Source organism: Erpetoichthys calabaricus, chromosome 6, assembly GCF_900747795.2.
Source record: "Erpetoichthys calabaricus chromosome 6, fErpCal1.3, whole genome shotgun sequence".
Classification (NCBI taxonomy): domain Eukaryota; kingdom Metazoa; phylum Chordata; class Cladistia; order Polypteriformes; family Polypteridae; genus Erpetoichthys; species Erpetoichthys calabaricus.
The window spans coordinates 182,265,084-182,282,423 of record NC_041399.2 but is presented as its reverse complement, the minus strand read 5'-3'; the positions used below and the strand labels follow the sequence as shown (position 1 = coordinate 182,282,423).

The following is a 17,340-nucleotide window of genomic DNA, read 5'->3' as shown; positions in this document are numbered from 1 at the left end:
CAGGACTGCACTAACTACAGGTGAATAAAACTGATGAGCCAGAGCATGAAGTTATGGGAAAGAGTAGTGGAAGCTAGGTTAAGAAGTGAGGTGATGATTAGTGAGCAGCAGTATGGTTTCATGCCAAGAAGGAGCACCACAGATGCAATGTTTGCTCTGAGGATGTTGATGGGAGAAGTTTAGAGAAAGCCACAAGGAGTTGCATTGCGTCTTTGAGGACCTGGAGAAACCATATGACAGGGTGCCTCGAGAGGAGCTGTGGTATTGTATGAGGAAGTCGGGAGTGGTAGAGAAGTACGTAAGAGTTGTACAGGATATGTACGAGGGAAGTGTGACAGTGGTGAGGTCTGCGGTAGGTGCGACGGATGCATTCAACGTGGAGGTGGGATTACATCAGGGATTGGCTCTGAGCCCTTTCTTATTTGCAATGGTGATGGACAGGTTGACAGACGAGATTAGACAGGAGTCCTCGTGGACTATGATGTTTGCTGATGACATTATGATCTGTAGCGATAGTAGGGAGCAGGTTGAGGAGACCCTGGAGAGGTGGAGATATGCTCTGCAGAGGAGAGGAATGAAGTTCAGAGGAACAAGACAGAATACATGTGTGTAAATGAGAGGGAGGTCAGTGGAATGGTGAGAATGCAGGGAGTAGAGTTGGCGAAGGAGGATGAGTTTAAATACTTGGGATCAACAGTACAGAGTAATGGGGATTGTGGAAGAGAGGTGAAAAAGAGAGTGCAGGCAGGGTGGAATGAGTGGAGAAGAGTGTCAGGAGTAACTTGTGACAGACGGGTATCAGCAAGAGAGAAAGGGAAGGTCTACAGGATGGTAGTGAGACCAGCTATGTTATATGGGTTGGAGACGGTGGCATTGACCAGAAAGCAGGAGACAGAGCTGGAGGTAGCAGAGTTAAAGATGCTAAGATTTGCACTGGGTGTGACGAGGATGGATAGGATTAGAAATGAGTACATTAGAGGGTCAGCTCAAGTTGGACGGTTGGGAGACAAAGTCAGAAAGGCAAGATTGCGTTGGTTTGGACATGTGCAGAGAAGAGATGCTGGGTATATTGGGAGAAGGATGCTAAGGATAGAGCTGCCAGGGAAGAGGAAAAGAGGAAGGCCTAAGTGAAGGTTTATGGATGTGGTGAGATAGGACATGCAGGTGATGGGTATAACAGAACAAGATGCAGAGGACAGAAAGATATGGAAGAAGATGATCTGCTGTGGCAACCCCTAATGGAAGCAGCCGAAAGAAGAAGAAGAAGAAGAAGAAGAAGAAGATGGGTAAATTTTGCCATGATGTGATGCAAATGGTCGGTAACAATACTCATATAGGCCATGGCATTCAAACAATGATTGACTGGTATTAACGGGCCCCAAGGACTGCTGACACAAGGTAGTTTGGTGTCGTGGTGTTGGAGCCAAATTCTGACCCTATCATCCGTGTACCTCAGCAAAAACTCAGATTCAATTTTCAGATCAAGCCATGTTTTTCAAGTCTTCAACTGTCCAGGTTTGGCGAGTCTGTGCCCACTGCAGCATCAGCGTTCTGTTCTTAACTGACAGTAGTGAAATCCAACATGGTTTTCTGCTGTTGTAGCTAATCTGCTTCATGTGTGTGCATTCTGAGATGCTTTTCTACTCACAACAGTGGTACAGATTAGGTATCTGAGCTACCGTTGCCTTTCAGTCTACTTGAACCAGTCTGGCCATTTTTCTCTGACCTCTTCTGCTGAATTGTCACACACTGGGTGTTTTTTGTTTTGGCACCTTGAGTAAACTCAAGAGACTGCTGTATGTGAAAATTCCATGATATCACCAGTTACTAGAATTCCCAAACCAGCCCATCTTGTACCAACAATAATACCATGGTTAAAATCAGGAAGATCACATTTTTTCCCCATTCTAGTATATGATGAGAACATTTACTGACACTCCCAACCTGTATCTGCATGATTTTATACATTGCACTGCTGCCACATGCTTGGATGATTAGATAATTGCATGGATAAACAGGTGTACAGGTGTTCCTAATAATTTGCTAAGTAAGTATATGTAGGGATAAAATAAGTGGAGAAAACTTTGACACATCCTTTTTCTTACAGTGAAAGCAAGTAATACTAACCCTTAAACTGCCATATACATGGGAGTTAATGCACCTCTGGACGCCAAATACTTTTTTGCTGTACTTTTTAAGTAAACATCACAATTCACAAAGAAAAAGTGAAATTTTAATAGAACACTTTTTTTTTCATGCAAAGAGCATAACAATTACTGCAACACTAGTCATTTAACACACTGCCAATGAACTATAAAAACTATTAAAAAAAGGGATAGTGATTCTGCAGGGGGCGGCAGTGGTCATGAGCTGGCTGCTCAACAAATGTACGGCACTGACTGATCAGCTCCGGCGTGCTGGCAAATTGCAATGGGAAGAGACTATAGCCGGTTCTGGCGGTTTAAAGGTTAAAAGGTTACACGACTTAGTTTAATAAATAATATGTCTTCACATTTGGCAATATTTATAAAGTTGTTACAAATCAAAAATATGTATTAAAAACAAAATCAAAAATATGCAAAAGTAAGTACTTACTCTTTACAAATAAGAACTGTATTGCTGCGGCAGAGATAACCAGTATATTTGGCTCCTGCTAAATAGGCCATCAATTTAAGGTCGTCCCGATCTGCATCTACAAACCCAGTTACTGAAATGATCTAATAAAAAGAAAGGAATGTAAGCATACATTGTTCAAAGTATTCAAAGACCTAGAAATCAAATCAAACACACAACGAAACAAAGTTCAAAGACTGTTAGAAAACTGAATAAAAACAAATTTTCTATTGAATAAAAAATTTGTTAAAACAGGCACTATTTTGCTAACAGAAAAAAATAAAGATAACACATTTTGATTGAAATTCTTCTTTTGCAGGAGTGCCTAAGGCATGAACGTAAATATATTTAAAATCTATAATTGTTAAAATATGATACAATTGTCTTTAGATTTAGATAACTCAAACTCACATAGCAAACTAATTTCCTTATACATCAGTCAGTGCTATACTCAACAAGATAGTTGTTTTCTACAGCACATTTATCCAGTAATCCACAAAAAGCAGACAGCTTCACACAATTAAAGTTCCTCACTGTGTGAGAGATACTCGGATCAATTGCATTTCCTAGGGCTCACACAGCAGGCAGGAGAAAACAGCACTGCCATTTTTCAAATCCAAAGGCTGAAGCCTTGGCAGTACAGAGGTGCCACACAGCTATTAAGTTAGACATGGCCTTTATAGTGTTGAAAGCAAGCAAAGACATATGATGCAAGAGTTAGATGTAAAGTGTTTTAATAAAGAAGTCCTCCAGCTAAGAGGCGTGTGGGTATTAGTGAATATTCGCAATAAGAAAAATATGCAGCAGGCCCAAAACCCACAGACAAGTTCAGAAAAAATGCTGAACAGAAAGGCTAGGAGATTCAGCTGTGTGGTAGAGAAGAAACTGCTTTAATAAGAAGCTATGCTTTTAAAAAGTAATCAAGGCCATCATTTACATACAATTTTTTTACCTCAGCTTTTATTTTTTGTTAAAAATTGTCTTTGATTTAAAGCAAACATACAGTAAACTTTACAGGAGCAGAATAAACTGTACACTTAAAACAGCTTCTTTAATAAAATGGCCTACATTAAATGGGATAAAATAATAATTGCATTGAATGCAAAGGGCAAAGCAGCATATTGTTTATAGCTACTATCTGATGTGTTCAGAGTTTTGAGGAAAAATATTGGGCTATGTAACGTTTACACGCTCTCCTTCCATTTTTCTCCTGTCCTCCAGTTTCTAAGAAGCATGTGGATGTTAGACTAATTAGCCAGGAGCAATGATGGATCGATAGTAAAGTTTTGATTTTGGTACCGATACCAACTCTGGCACCTCAGAACCAATACCGAACCAAAGTGGCAGATAACTTGAAAATTATCAGAAAATAAAATGCAGAAAAGCTGACAATACACGATTAGCAGTGTGGACACGGTATGACGATGCAGGTTCGCTCCATGCTCCCATCTGACTTCTGGGAGATCTTGAACCCAACACCGTCGGTAATGTCACCGATGAGCTAGACAGTGAGGCACAACAAAGCAAGGGGATGGTGCAAAAAGTGCAAAAGTGCTTTTATTTAAAATCAACAAACAAAAAACAAAGTGTCCAAATGAAATAAAGTGCAGTGTATCAAAATAAGTCATTAAATAAATAATCCATAAAACAGGTGAAAGGTGGAGGTTAAAATCCAATAAGTACATCCTTTTAAAAACGAGGTTAAAATAACGTCTGGAAGCAGTCTTTCTTTAAAAAATCCGGTGCATACATCTTTACCCCGGCTACTCCCCTGGTTCTTCCTTCCGGGCCCTACAACAGGGGAATCGCCCTACCCACAAAATGCAGCTCCTTCAATACGGGTCCGGTAACCCTCCAATCCCTGGCTACGTCGGGCTCCAGCCGGAAGCTCAACACGCCCAAAGCCTCTACGACTGCCACTGCCTTCTTGGCCTTACGCGGTGAGCCATCCATGATCCTGGTCAGTGCTGCTCCTCTGAAAAGCTCAGCAGGAGTGACCCAATCCATCCACCCTGAGTGTCGGCCAAACATTCTCTCTGAGCTCTCCTTCCAGCTGCATGGCTTTGCTCAAGCGAGCCTGCTGTTGCTCGCTCGCACCGGCTCCCCACTTCTCCAGCCTTTCTCTCCCTTAACCTCCCATTCTCTCTCTTTCATCTTCTCTCTTCTCTTCCACCTTCCTCGCCGCCTTCCGCTTCTATTTATTATGGGGATGTGGATCAGATGTGGCAATTAGCTGCTCCTGGCACCAATTACGGATGCGGACGACTCCTCACCTGTACACTTTAGTGAGGACCGTCCACATCACGCATCACCGGGAACTGCTCCGGCCACACAAACCATGCCCCCTCTCTAAGCCGCGAGTGCGGTGACTATTTATTTAAAAAGTGGCCTTTTTGACGTGAGCTGTGGACCCGCTTCACCACACACGGGTGTAAAGAACACTGACTGCTAAAGGGAAGCAGCTACTTCAGTGTTATCCCCTTGTGTACTTATTATAAAACTTTTTCTTCTTCTTTCGGTTGTTCCCATTAGGGGTCGCCACAGCGGATCATCTTTTTCCATACCTTTCTGTCCTCTGCATCTTGCTCTGTCACACCCATCACCTGCATGTCCTCTCTCACCACATCCATAAACCTTCTCTTAGGCCTTCAGCTCTGTCTTTAACATCCTTTTCCCAATATACCCAGCATCTCTCCTCTGCACATGTCCAAACCAACGCAATCTCGCCTCTCTGACTTTGTCTCCAAATCGTCCAACTTGAGCGGACCGTCTAATGTACTCATTTCTAATCCTATCCATCCTCGTCACACCCAATGCAAATCTTAGCATCTTTAACTCTGCCACCTCCAGCTCTGTCTCCTGTTTTCTGGTCAGTGCCACTGTCTCCAACCCATATATTATAGCTTATTATAAAACAATGACTTAAAAAACCTGAACATTAACAAAGAGCAAAATATAAACAACAAGCAAAAAAATAATGAATTCATCCATATTTTCTACACAATTAACTGAGCTTCCATGGGTTTGCTTAGATTTTGCTCATTAATAAAATAAAGACGCTGAGCAGATTGGTCTGGAGAATGTTCCAATTCTATTAATAGTCCAAAAACAACATTACCTGTTAAGTTCTTTTATGTGTTTAGTCACGAAAATCAAAACTGAAAGAAAAATACGTCTTCTTAACTATGGCAACGCTAAGGGGACTTAAATACTTTTACTACAGAGTCTCATAAAGGTATACACACTCCAGAAAAGTACAATCCTGAACAGAAATGTGGGAGATCTTGTCACAGGCATTATATCACAGGGTACTCAAATTCTAGGTAAGCTTGAAGTTTGCAATGGGATCCATTAGTGCTTAAATCTCTTACAGCTCCACCCTTAAAGGTTGAACAGAGTGGCTATTTGATGAACTGACCTCGCCAATTTGTGGTTGTGCTGTATGACAAAGACAATCTAATTGTCATTTCTTTAAAATGTTTGTGGTGGACTGGCTACCTTTAAAACTGAATCTGAAAAGTAAAATCAGTGACTCTCACAAAAAGATAAGAAATAATGCTCAACGAATTAGACAGTGTTCAGGAAAATGACTGTTCATATAACCATGGCTATGGCTGCCACCTCTCTAACTGAAAGAAGACCATTTGAGCAGAAAAATTTGTACTTTTTAGGATGCTTTCCGTATGATGCCACAATCCACCTTTACTTTATGTTATTGACTTCTAGAAACGTCACTTGGTTTTGACAACTGTCCAAAGTAATATCAAAGCATATATATTATCCTCACTGGCAAACTAACATACTCATTTTCATTCTGTAAACTACTTAATTCAGACTTATGCACACAACTACATTCATACTTGGACTATTTAATTAAATCTGCAAGGAAAACTGTGATACCCAGAAGAAAACTATAGTCACAGGTAGAACATGCAGACTCTGCATAGACAAGAAGGTACGTAATTTGAACCTAGTACGCTGGGTCAGTAAAGTGCCAGTACTACGGTGACACCTAAGCTAAGACAATATTAATACTGTATTTTAATAAAATATCTAAAATTTTTTAAATTAACAGCCTTATGTTGACTGCTCAGCTGTCGTAAAGCTGCAGAAAATGATGCTCTGAATGGAGAATACAGTAAAAATAAAAATACTTTATTAAACATTCTGTAGGTTTTTTTTTTCCATTTTACACTAATGAAGTAATTTTTCCTTGGGAAGTATGGCATTTAGGATAAATTTAAGCAGAAATCTTTATGTGCAGAATTAAAACATTATATACTAGAAAGGTAAAATAGCTTCTGAGTAACAAATTATTTGAAGAACTGGCTGATAACTTATAAAATACCACAAACATCAGATATAGTAAGTTGTGACATTTTAAAAAAAATGCCTGAAATGTTAGTATCAAAGTGCTTTTTAAACAGTGGATGTTTTCACTAGTCAAGTCAAGTCAGGGAGCATGCACTGGTACAGTGCGTTGCCACACCCACTACACCACGAAACAACTCGGGATCCTGGTTTGCACCCCGCCAGGCAGAATCCTCCCTTGTGTTAAAATACATCGGGAAGAAATTTAGATACACTATAACTACCCTGAGTGTGAACAACAGTTTTAACAATGAAAGTATTGTGGTCATCTAATAAAATAGAAAATCTACTGAGATGGTGCCAGTAAGATCATGGGCACATTTTTTATAATGCGGATTTCAGGAAGTAGTCTGAATTGAATCATATGCCACAGATTACCATTAGAGTAAGTATTATCAAAAATTGCCTTTTAAGTTGTGGCAGTCCCTCTTGGCAAAAGGACAAGGAAAGAAGACTACTAGCCACCTTGTGTTTCACAACAATGGGCCCATCGTCAATGCATGATCTACTAAATATGCTCAGAAAATTTATGGGTTTAAAGAGATGCCACATCTACCCTTACTGTCCAGGGGCCTCATGTAGAAATGGTGCATACGCACAAAAAATTTGTGTAAGCCTGTTTCCATGCTCAAATCTCGATGTATAAAACCTAAACTTGGCATAAAGCCACGCACATTTTCAAGGTAGCTCCAACCTTGGCGTACGCAAGTTCTCCTCTCGGTTTTGCAAACTGGCAGCACGCAGCGTCAAATCAGTGCTAATGTTCCAGTCCCTTTCTTTTTTAGATCCACATCCCAGACGCGGCTTTATAAATACACTGAAATTAACCGCATATTGTTTATTAGTTTAAGACATCTGATTGTAATTAACCTGTAACAATATAATGGTCCAGGGAATAGCCAAAGTATTCCAAATACCATAGCTGCTTTAGCTTTGTTACTCTCACTGCACCTTCTTCTTCTTCTTTCAGCTGCTCCCGTTCTTTCATCTGCACAGCAGATCATCTTTTTCCATATTACTCTCACTGCACCACTCGGAATATTTATATCACTGTATCTGAGTGGGAAATCACAGCTCTACAGCAGATGACTGGAAAAAGATTATCGATATACAGTATCAAGCACACGCTGCCTCAGCCATGCTGTCTATTGAACTGCTCTCATACGGCAAACGCTTCAGAGCCTTTCCTCGCGGTTCAGAAACAGTTTCATCCCAAGAACTATAAACGAACTCAATCAGTCCATCAAGTGCACCTTGTAGAACGCTTTGTACTCATAAGTACAATTACCTTACTGTAAACTTGCGATAGTTATAATATTGCACAACCTGAGCCACTTTATGAAGCGTGTATTTACATATGATGACGATATCATTTTTAAGATGAAATGCAGGAAAATATGATTATTATACAGATAAAATGTTAACATCATTTAAATAATCTATATTGTTAATAATTAAACATGTGAGGACACGGTGCCGCTGCGCTAGCAAGGAGCTGGCGCTCCGTTCACGGATTGTTCCTGCCTCGCGCTGTATTTTTGCTGGGGCTGGTGCAACACTGGAAGGATAGATGGATAGAATAATTAAACATGTACTACGAAGATATTTTGATGTTCCTTAAAAGTTTTGAAGAATCAGCGTTACAGATGGCTTAAAGTCTATTACAGAGCTGATTGTGTGGCGATTGGGTATTTGAAGAAAGAAAAGTAAGGACAGGAATTGGGGGTTAGTACATTTGAAAGAGACAGTACTGCTGCAATAAATTATTTCATCGAAGGTCGCGCACAGCGCAGCAAGCATCTTGCGTGAGGCAGGAACAATCACTGCGCCACCATGTTCCCATGTTTAATAACACGCTTTAACTCCTATCATCATTAAAATGATACCAAGTATACATCTCAGTATTTAATTATTCAGAGAGCTGTAATATCACGAATGTAATGGATTCTGTGTCCTGTCGGAGGAAGAGAAAGCCCGTTTAAGAAACACGTTGTGATTCACACACATAGAGCACATAGATGAAATACAAAACAAAGCATGTAACGTGCTACTTTAGTTACGATGGGATTTGAGAAACTAGTAAATTAAACGATTTTAAGATGAAGTTTATGATGTTCTACTTTAACGACAAAATAAACTATGTTATTAAAGTGGAAATTTTGAGATTAAAGTTGACATTTCGAGCTTTTTTCCCCAATGTGTGCCTATATTTTTTCTCTGTACCCTAATACGCTTTCATATGACACTCAGACGGTGGGCTACAACTCGCTTTTTCACAGCGACTTTGATATCTGACAACTTCATTTTTTATTTCAGGCACTGGGCAACTTTGCGAATTTGAGCTTTTGAGTTTCTCCGACACTCTGTCACTCGATCAACTTCCTTTTGTTGATCATATCACTGTTTAAACCAACAAATAGCAAGTTTTTTCTTGCCTCCACTTGGTATTCGCTGAAATTGTTCCATTTTCCCCGTGCTTTTGCCATTGTCTTTTCACAGAAGGCTGAGCTTAAGGGCTATTTATATTGATTTGCAAATTCAAAGAGGCGTAATTCTGGGAGGAGACGGGGTGGGACAGCAGGCGCGTGCACATGTGTTACTTTTCATGCTGACCGGATTTATGTAGTGGAAGAACATGGAAGTTGGTGAACGAACAGATTTATGCATCTGGATTTTTTTATGCGTAAGAACATTTCCGCTTTTGTCCATACACCATGTTATAGTGTGAATTCTACGTACGGCGTTACACATGAGGCCCCAAGATTGGCCTATACACTATGACTATCACCTGTTCCTCACCCTAAAGGTCTACTACTACTACTATTGGATGAAGACTGCCTTTTATCTTCTATTTTACTTACAAATATGACAAAATAGTTCATTGATGCTGTCCAGAGTCAGTAAATTAATAAAACATTCAGTATATTATTATGTCATATGTAAAACTTCTATTTGGCCAATATTGAATGAAGTCCACCGTTCTTGATCAACACTCAGCATTTCTCAGGACATTCCGCTTAGCAGTGAGTCTAAAATATTTTCACAGGGATATGCATCTATACTAACTTAAATGAAGTATATATAACATATTACTCATTATATTCTGGGATAAAATTAGATAGCAGGGAAGGTGAAAAAAGAGACTGCATGTAAAGTGTTGACAAAAGGTCAGTAACACTGCACTCACAACTTTGCAACTCTATTGGATTAATATGAGAAGCAAGGGCCCAAAGTAGCTTCAATAAAATGTAGCAGAGCGACCATAATGTCTCAAAAATTACCTGCCAAAATCCAGTTTAACTAGTATTCAAACCAAAAATAAGAAAGAGACAAAAAAATAGTTTAGCATCATTTAGTGTTATAATTTAAATGTCTGTTACTCACATGTTGGGAACAAGGTTTTCCTCCAGGTGGAAAGGCAAATGGAAAATGGAGAGTCCTATAAGGTGGAACCACCTTCTTCTTTTTCAAGACAGTATTTAGCCAGTGAGCTGTTATACAACGCCTTCCTTCTCTTAAAGCCTAGGTCAAAAAATGGAGAACACTAAATCACCCATACAAAGTAGTGGAACATAATTAGAGTGCTAAACACATTCTTTATGTTGTATAGAAGACATGTGCTTTTTCCCCACAGTATTGTTAAAAAACTGTCCATCGATGAAGGTTTAAATAACTGAACGGAAACGTCATAATACATATCAAAAATCCTATATAGGCAAAAAAAAAACAATTACAGTAACCATTTAAGATGGGCAGTACATTATATAAGTTGTAGTAAAGGGGACGTGATACTTCACAACTGCAATTGCTGATCTCGCTACCCGAGGCTGTCAGATTACACAACTAGGTTTTGCAGAGCATGGCCAAGTACAACACTCTGTAACAACTTTCTAGCGATTTCACATATTGCAAGCTAATCCCTTTTTTCTGACAGTCAATAATAAATTGCCTGACAAAGTCGATTGTGTATGAATGCGTTCCAGGTATGGCTAGTTCAGCCACAATCTAAGTCCTTTATTTTTTTTACCTTTTTCCCAATTTGTTGTGGAATGTAAAGCATGAGATATCAGTAATGGAAGCCTCTCTTCTGTTTGCTAGGTTCCAAAACATCTAAGTTTATCCTTATTCCACATAGTTGAAATGTATGCAATATACCTCCATGAGGGATGGCACGGTGGCGCAGTGGTAGAGCTGCTGCCTCGCAGTTAGGAGACCCGGGATTTACACTGCAAAATCCCAGGATAGCAGGATTTACACTGTAAATTGCAATCAATTTGAAATACTAACTGTAGCATTTAATCCACATATAGTAGGACAGTTCCACAGACCAACATAACCTTTTAGTGAGGTTTAACTGAAGCAGATCAGCTGGAGGGAGCAGCGCTTGATCCATTTCAGACAGCAGACCAAACAACATAACTGAAGCGCACCTCAGCACACCCATGAAATAAATAATTAAAAATTTGCACCAATTTCCTTGCTCTCTCACTTATACAGTAAATCGATTACCCTGAATGTTGTGATCACCGTAAGAAAATTAGAGTTGTGACAACAAACCATTGTAAATTATGTCAAGCCATCTTGCTTCCTCAGGGTGGATGAACAGGATGTTATAGTAAAAACTCAACTTTTCTCATTCAGTTGTATTTGATATGGATCTATCCATAAGGTAATCGCAACAATTAATTGCAAGCAATATAATCACAAGAAATGTCATACTACATTTACACAGATCGTTGTAGACACTGAACATACATGAGATGTATGCATTTCAAATAACAATATATTATTTTCCTATACAATTCCAGACACCTCACTCCCAGATAAAGAGACTTCAGCTGTGAGAATTTTGTGTCTGACATCAGCTGCCTCAGTGGGGGAAGGGATAGCAGGCTGCCTGCCTGAGGCCAGTTGAAATATTTGCAAAACAAAGGCTCTATCGGTGCACAATTAACACAGTGATGAGGAGGTGTGAGTAAAATTAAGGTGACCCAGCATTACGAATATTTTTGCAGGCTTGAGAAATTCTAGTTTTAAGCCAGAGTCAGATGCAGGATGACATGTAATTATGTGCTTTTACAATGTTATGCCAGAATAACTCTCGAGACATTATTCTATTGCCATTTAGTGGATGAAATAACATCACACTGCAAAAAAATCAGGAACATTTCTATTCTGCCATTTTAAGGTAATTCATCAATATTCATAAGTTGGGCAGAGTCTTCAACCAAAACATAATGACATGCAAATGAGAAGCTGTAAAGCCAATTTTAGAACAAACTGAAACTGAACTGTTAGTTGAATCAAATGATAGTGATGACAGTCTGAACTGGTCATCAGAAATTGACAAGGATAGTAAAATGACTAAACCATTGTGATACGCCCAGTGAATTTGGTGACCTTAAGGTTCACTATAGTGTAAGCAGGTGCATGGCCAAAACACAAAATGATTGAGATCAAATAGAAGGACAAGAAAGACGTTAGTACACTAAGCGCTGTTCACAATGCAGTAACTGTCGTTCATGTCAAGGGAAATATGGACGTCACTAAGCCTTACTCTGGGTTGGCTGAACGCATGCCAAGGAGAAGCAGTCTGATCATCTGCAGGCTTTTTGCTGCTGGCGAGCTACGTCTTTTGCTTGTCTCCTGTCATTGTTTTAAGAGCTGGGAGCACATGAAGCATGTCTGCCAGCAGCAATCCAACAACTGCTAGGTTAGTGTCCGTGGACTTGTTTTAAATGATGTCTCACTGCAATACTTGTCCTTCATTTCCTGCCCTCAGGACGTATAATGCTGCTCGCGTTGTCGGCGGGGGTATGGGGTCATGGGTTTGGCGTTTGAATGCATGCTGAGGAGGTGCCGTCGGATCATCTGCTGTCGCGCTGCTGCTGTCGCACTGCTATCATTTTTCTGTGCTGTACTCTGCCCTCCCTCAATCGGATCTAACAGTCACTTAAAACAAAAAAGGCTTCAACCTGGCTGGGATGCTACAATACTTTAGAATTTTACTGCTTTCATATTCTTTACCTTTCTCTGCATGTGTATCGCGCCATCATTTGTTTGAGCCTTTCGAATTCCACTGCCTTCATAATCTCTTATCTGCCTTTTTTTCTCTCCAGTGCTTTTGGGTCTCTTTTCTCCGCACTGCTCTTTCTTCTTTGCTTAACGCATTGTCCTTATATGCTTTATATGTGCTGAGAGCACAGGATCTGTGTGTGCTACGTGCCTTTACATGACTGAGTGTTCCGTGCTCTTATTTGATATTGTTGCATCTCGTGGGTCTTTTAAGTGTCTTCCGAGAAGATCATGTCTGGTCGCCCTGCTTTTCCTTTCCAGGATCTTTTTTTTTTTTTTTTTTTATAGAGAGATGTGATTATGGCCAATCAGAATGTAAAATACATGGGAAATTTCCATATACGAGTGTTGTGACACAAAAGATAAATTTGCAGACAACAAGCCTAGGTGGATTAGAAGATACCACAGAGAGTCACTAAATGAGTACAGATGGAACAGAACAAAATTAACTTTTGGAAGATGACATTTGAAGTATATACTTGTAATGGTTTACAAACAGGAAGTAAAAAAAAAAAATACAAATAATGGCACAATGGGCATTCTGGTGCTAGAAGAAGGGACAGTATAGTCAAGATATGATTTAGGCGCTACATTGAACTTAATCGATGGTGCATGCAATATTGCAAGGTCTGTCATGAAATTATTGAGAATGTTGAAGTTTATTGCAGATATAAATACATGTTACTATATATCACTCCTTCCACCCTTGGAAGCATGAATGGAAAATGTCTTCTGTGAGGTCCATCATTACATCATTTACAGCTTCCTGAATGTCTTAAATCCATCTCATGAATTTCATGACAGACCAACACAATAGTGAATATTCCTGCTATTACCGTTATCTTTTCTCTTACCCTAAATGTCAACTTGTACACACAGTACATGTTGCTCACAAATATGTCTTCTCTTGTTCTCCCGTTATAATGGAACTGGAAGAAGATTTAAGTGATCCAAAAGTAATTACATTCAAATACATGTACTCCATAAAACCTCTCACTCACTGACAACATCCCTAACACCGCATTGACTAGCTATCCCAGCACTGTCACTTCATCTCTTACACTATGTAGATGTCAACAATGTTCAATGATTTTGTATAATATTAATGGCATGATTTTTTGTCATTTTTTTAATAAATAAATAATTTACACATTAACAATAACTATCATGATTGTTCTGCTTATGAGTATAAATGTTAAGTTAACAAAGTATTATAGCTAGGAACAAGCTTAATGCAAGCAGGTAAACAGCTATATAGAGTAATTCATAAAGGTAGTTGCCAAGTTTGTATGCACTTGTAGAATTACTTTTAAAAACTGAAATAAGTATGTTCATTTTAAATGGATCTTGCTATTTTAGTAAAAATTGACAATAAATGTAGCCTCAGGAATACATAAAACAGCCCCTTGAGATGTATGGTAATTATATTTTAAAGTTATGAAGGATAGAATTCAACTTAGAAGGGTTTCTTTAAGAACCTGGAACAAAAGCCAAAGTAGCCATAGAATCTAAAATATATCATCTTATTGTACAAAATACACAAGGATGAGAATAAGGTATATACAATATAATTTATTTTTGTATAGCCCAAAATCACACAAGAAGTGCCGCAATGGGCTTTAACAGGCCCTACCTCTGGACAGCCCCCCAGCCTTTGACTCTCTAAGAAGACAAGGAAAAACTCTCAAAAAAAAACCTAGTAGGGAAAAATGGAAGAAATCTTGGGAAAGGCAGCTCAAACAGAGACCCCTTTCCAGGTACATTGGGCGTGCAGTGGGTGTGAAAAGAAGGGAGTCAATACAATACAATACAATACACAGAACAGAACAAATCCTCAACAAATATATAAATATATACGTATATATATATATATATATATATATATATATATATATATATATATATATATATATACACACATGTACAGAGAGTAATTAAAGTTTTACTTGCATGTGCTTATCAACAGGTAACCTGTCACGACTCTGCAAGTATTACTGTCTTACTAATTATTAATTAAAGGTGCTGTTCACTACACACTAACACAGGCAGTTAGAAAGATCAATGAACCTAAGTAGTATACAAAGTACCAAATGCAGTAAATAAACAACAAATTAAATAATATGGCCATACTGGTCCTACCTAGCCCAGCTTTTGTCCCCAAACTACTGAATGAGGTGCCTAAAACACCTTTTCACTTTAGTAAGTCAGGGAAGCTACCTTGTTCATCTTTCACCTCTACTGTATTGGCCACACCACCTACCACCATTAGGACCTTTGTCTCCTAGCCACCGGCTCTAAACCCACATATTATAAGGCCAGAATAGGCTTTTAAACCTTGGCATGGAAGTGTTTCCTACTACAATCTTTAGTGGTCTAGTGCTTTTAGCAATCTTAGTATAGGCTAACAGTGAATGCAAAATAAAGTACAAAGCTTGTATTTTGGCTCCAGACATGCAAATTTTATTCTCAAATGTATTTAAATGCATTTTAAAAATTACTAACAAAATAGTAATGATGCCTACAATAGTAAATAACCTATTAAAAATTTCTTCTACACACTGAACGATTTTACTAGTTTTAAAACACTTTCAAATTGTTTAAAACAATACAACTTACCTGAAGATACATACTGCTAATTTGACTTTCACACAAAAGGTGTGTACAACGTGCATTAAGCGATGAATCCACAATGCCACCATGAGCCTGAATGATCTAATAAAAAAACAAAACAAAAAAGCAAGCTTGTTTAAAGTGCGGCTGAAGCAAAGTGCTGAAAAAGCTAGTGAGAATTAACTGTAACAGATATCAGAAATGGGGAACACTGGACCGCTTACTCAAATATTTAAAATATCGCATTTTATAGGACTGAGAGAGACAGTACTGCATATTCAATACTATTTCCACAATGAAAAATTAAAAGCCCAAACTATTGCCAGTCATATTGTTTTTAATCTCTGAATGGAAGTTTTAATTGTAGTGTGCTGGAAGGACAACGGGTTGAATACTATGACTTTAGAAGCCGAAATTCCACTGCCATTCTAGCAATAAGAATGACAGTTATTTTGCATTTGTGATGATTGGAAGGTTACAGTGTTGTGTAACAAAGCACTGAATGTGACAAACTGTTCTTTTGTAAATGTTGTACTATTTACCTGTACAAAGAGGATAAAACAGTCAATTGCATTCCATCTGACTGACACTCCATTGAATTGAGAACTTGCCGTTGCTTAAGCTCCTTAGCATTGTGTTTACCACAGGAAAAAGGAGCTGATAGCACTTAATTTTTATCAGCAAGAAAAAGCCTGCAACAAACTTGTAAATAACAAAACATCAACATAGAATAGAAAAGGTATGTGTAGTGTCTGCTGCTGTATTGATGCAGATTTAGTACCCACCCTTTGTGTGATATGTTTTTAGACAGTCACCAATGCACGGTCTGATGCTTCAACTGGGAGAGTAGAAGTATGTTTCTTTGAACACTTTTCTTACACTGTTTCTTCTGTTGCTTGCAGATGAGAGGATATAATGTCAGTGCCTTGTGGTATTGCAGGCTAACACAGTGCAAGGCTTAGTGACTTTCATATCTCCCTTGACACAAACATTGAGTCAGGGAAAGTTGCTGCATTGTGACCAGAGCTTAGAGGACTAATGGCTTGTTTATCCATCAACTTGATCGCAATTTTGCCTTTTTGTCAGGCAGCTACTATCACACCATGCTGAAGGTTCATACGACCAAATTCATTGGGCATATCACAGTGGTTTGATCATACAATTCCATGTCATGCATCAGTTTCACTGTCCATGTCAACATTTGATGGCCAATTTACACTGTCATCACTATCGCTGGATTTGAGTAATGATTTGGTTACAGTTCATTCTAAAACTGTCTTAATGTATTTGCCACTTGGGCTTTTGTTGAAGACTCTGCCCCACTAATAAAAATTGATGAGTTACCTAATATTGACCATAAAGTGTCAGAAAGAAAAGAATATATATATACAGTGGTGTGAAAAACTATTTGCCCCCTTCCTGATTTCTTATTCTTTTGCATGTTTGTCACACAAAATGTTTCTGATCATCAAACACATTTAACCATTAGTCAAATATAACACAAGTAAACACAAAATGCAGTTTGTAAATGGTGGTTTTATTATTTAGGGAGAAAAAAAAATCCAAACCTACATGGCCCTGTGTGAAAAAGTAATTGCCCCCTGAACCTAATAACTGGTTGGGCCACCCTTAACAGCAATAACTGCAATCAAGCGTTTGCGATAACTTGCA

The 17,340-nt window shown here is 38.7% G+C and overlaps 1 protein-coding gene across 1 annotated transcript in view; it reads right to left on the bottom strand.

The window, feature by feature from the left end:
• Nucleotides 1-17,340, bottom strand: part of paxip1 (PAX interacting (with transcription-activation domain) protein 1) — a 94,911-nt gene that overhangs the window by 36,622 nt on the left and 40,949 nt on the right. Inside the window, exons 9-11 of the mRNA XM_028804162.2 lie at nucleotides 15,676-15,771; nucleotides 10,369-10,506; nucleotides 2,596-2,717 (exon numbers count right to left, since the gene is read on the bottom strand). Of these exons, the coding sequence (XP_028659995.2) occupies nucleotides 2,596-2,717; nucleotides 10,369-10,506; nucleotides 15,676-15,771 (356 nt within the window). The remainder of the gene's footprint in view (nucleotides 1-2,595; nucleotides 2,718-10,368; nucleotides 10,507-15,675; nucleotides 15,772-17,340) is intronic.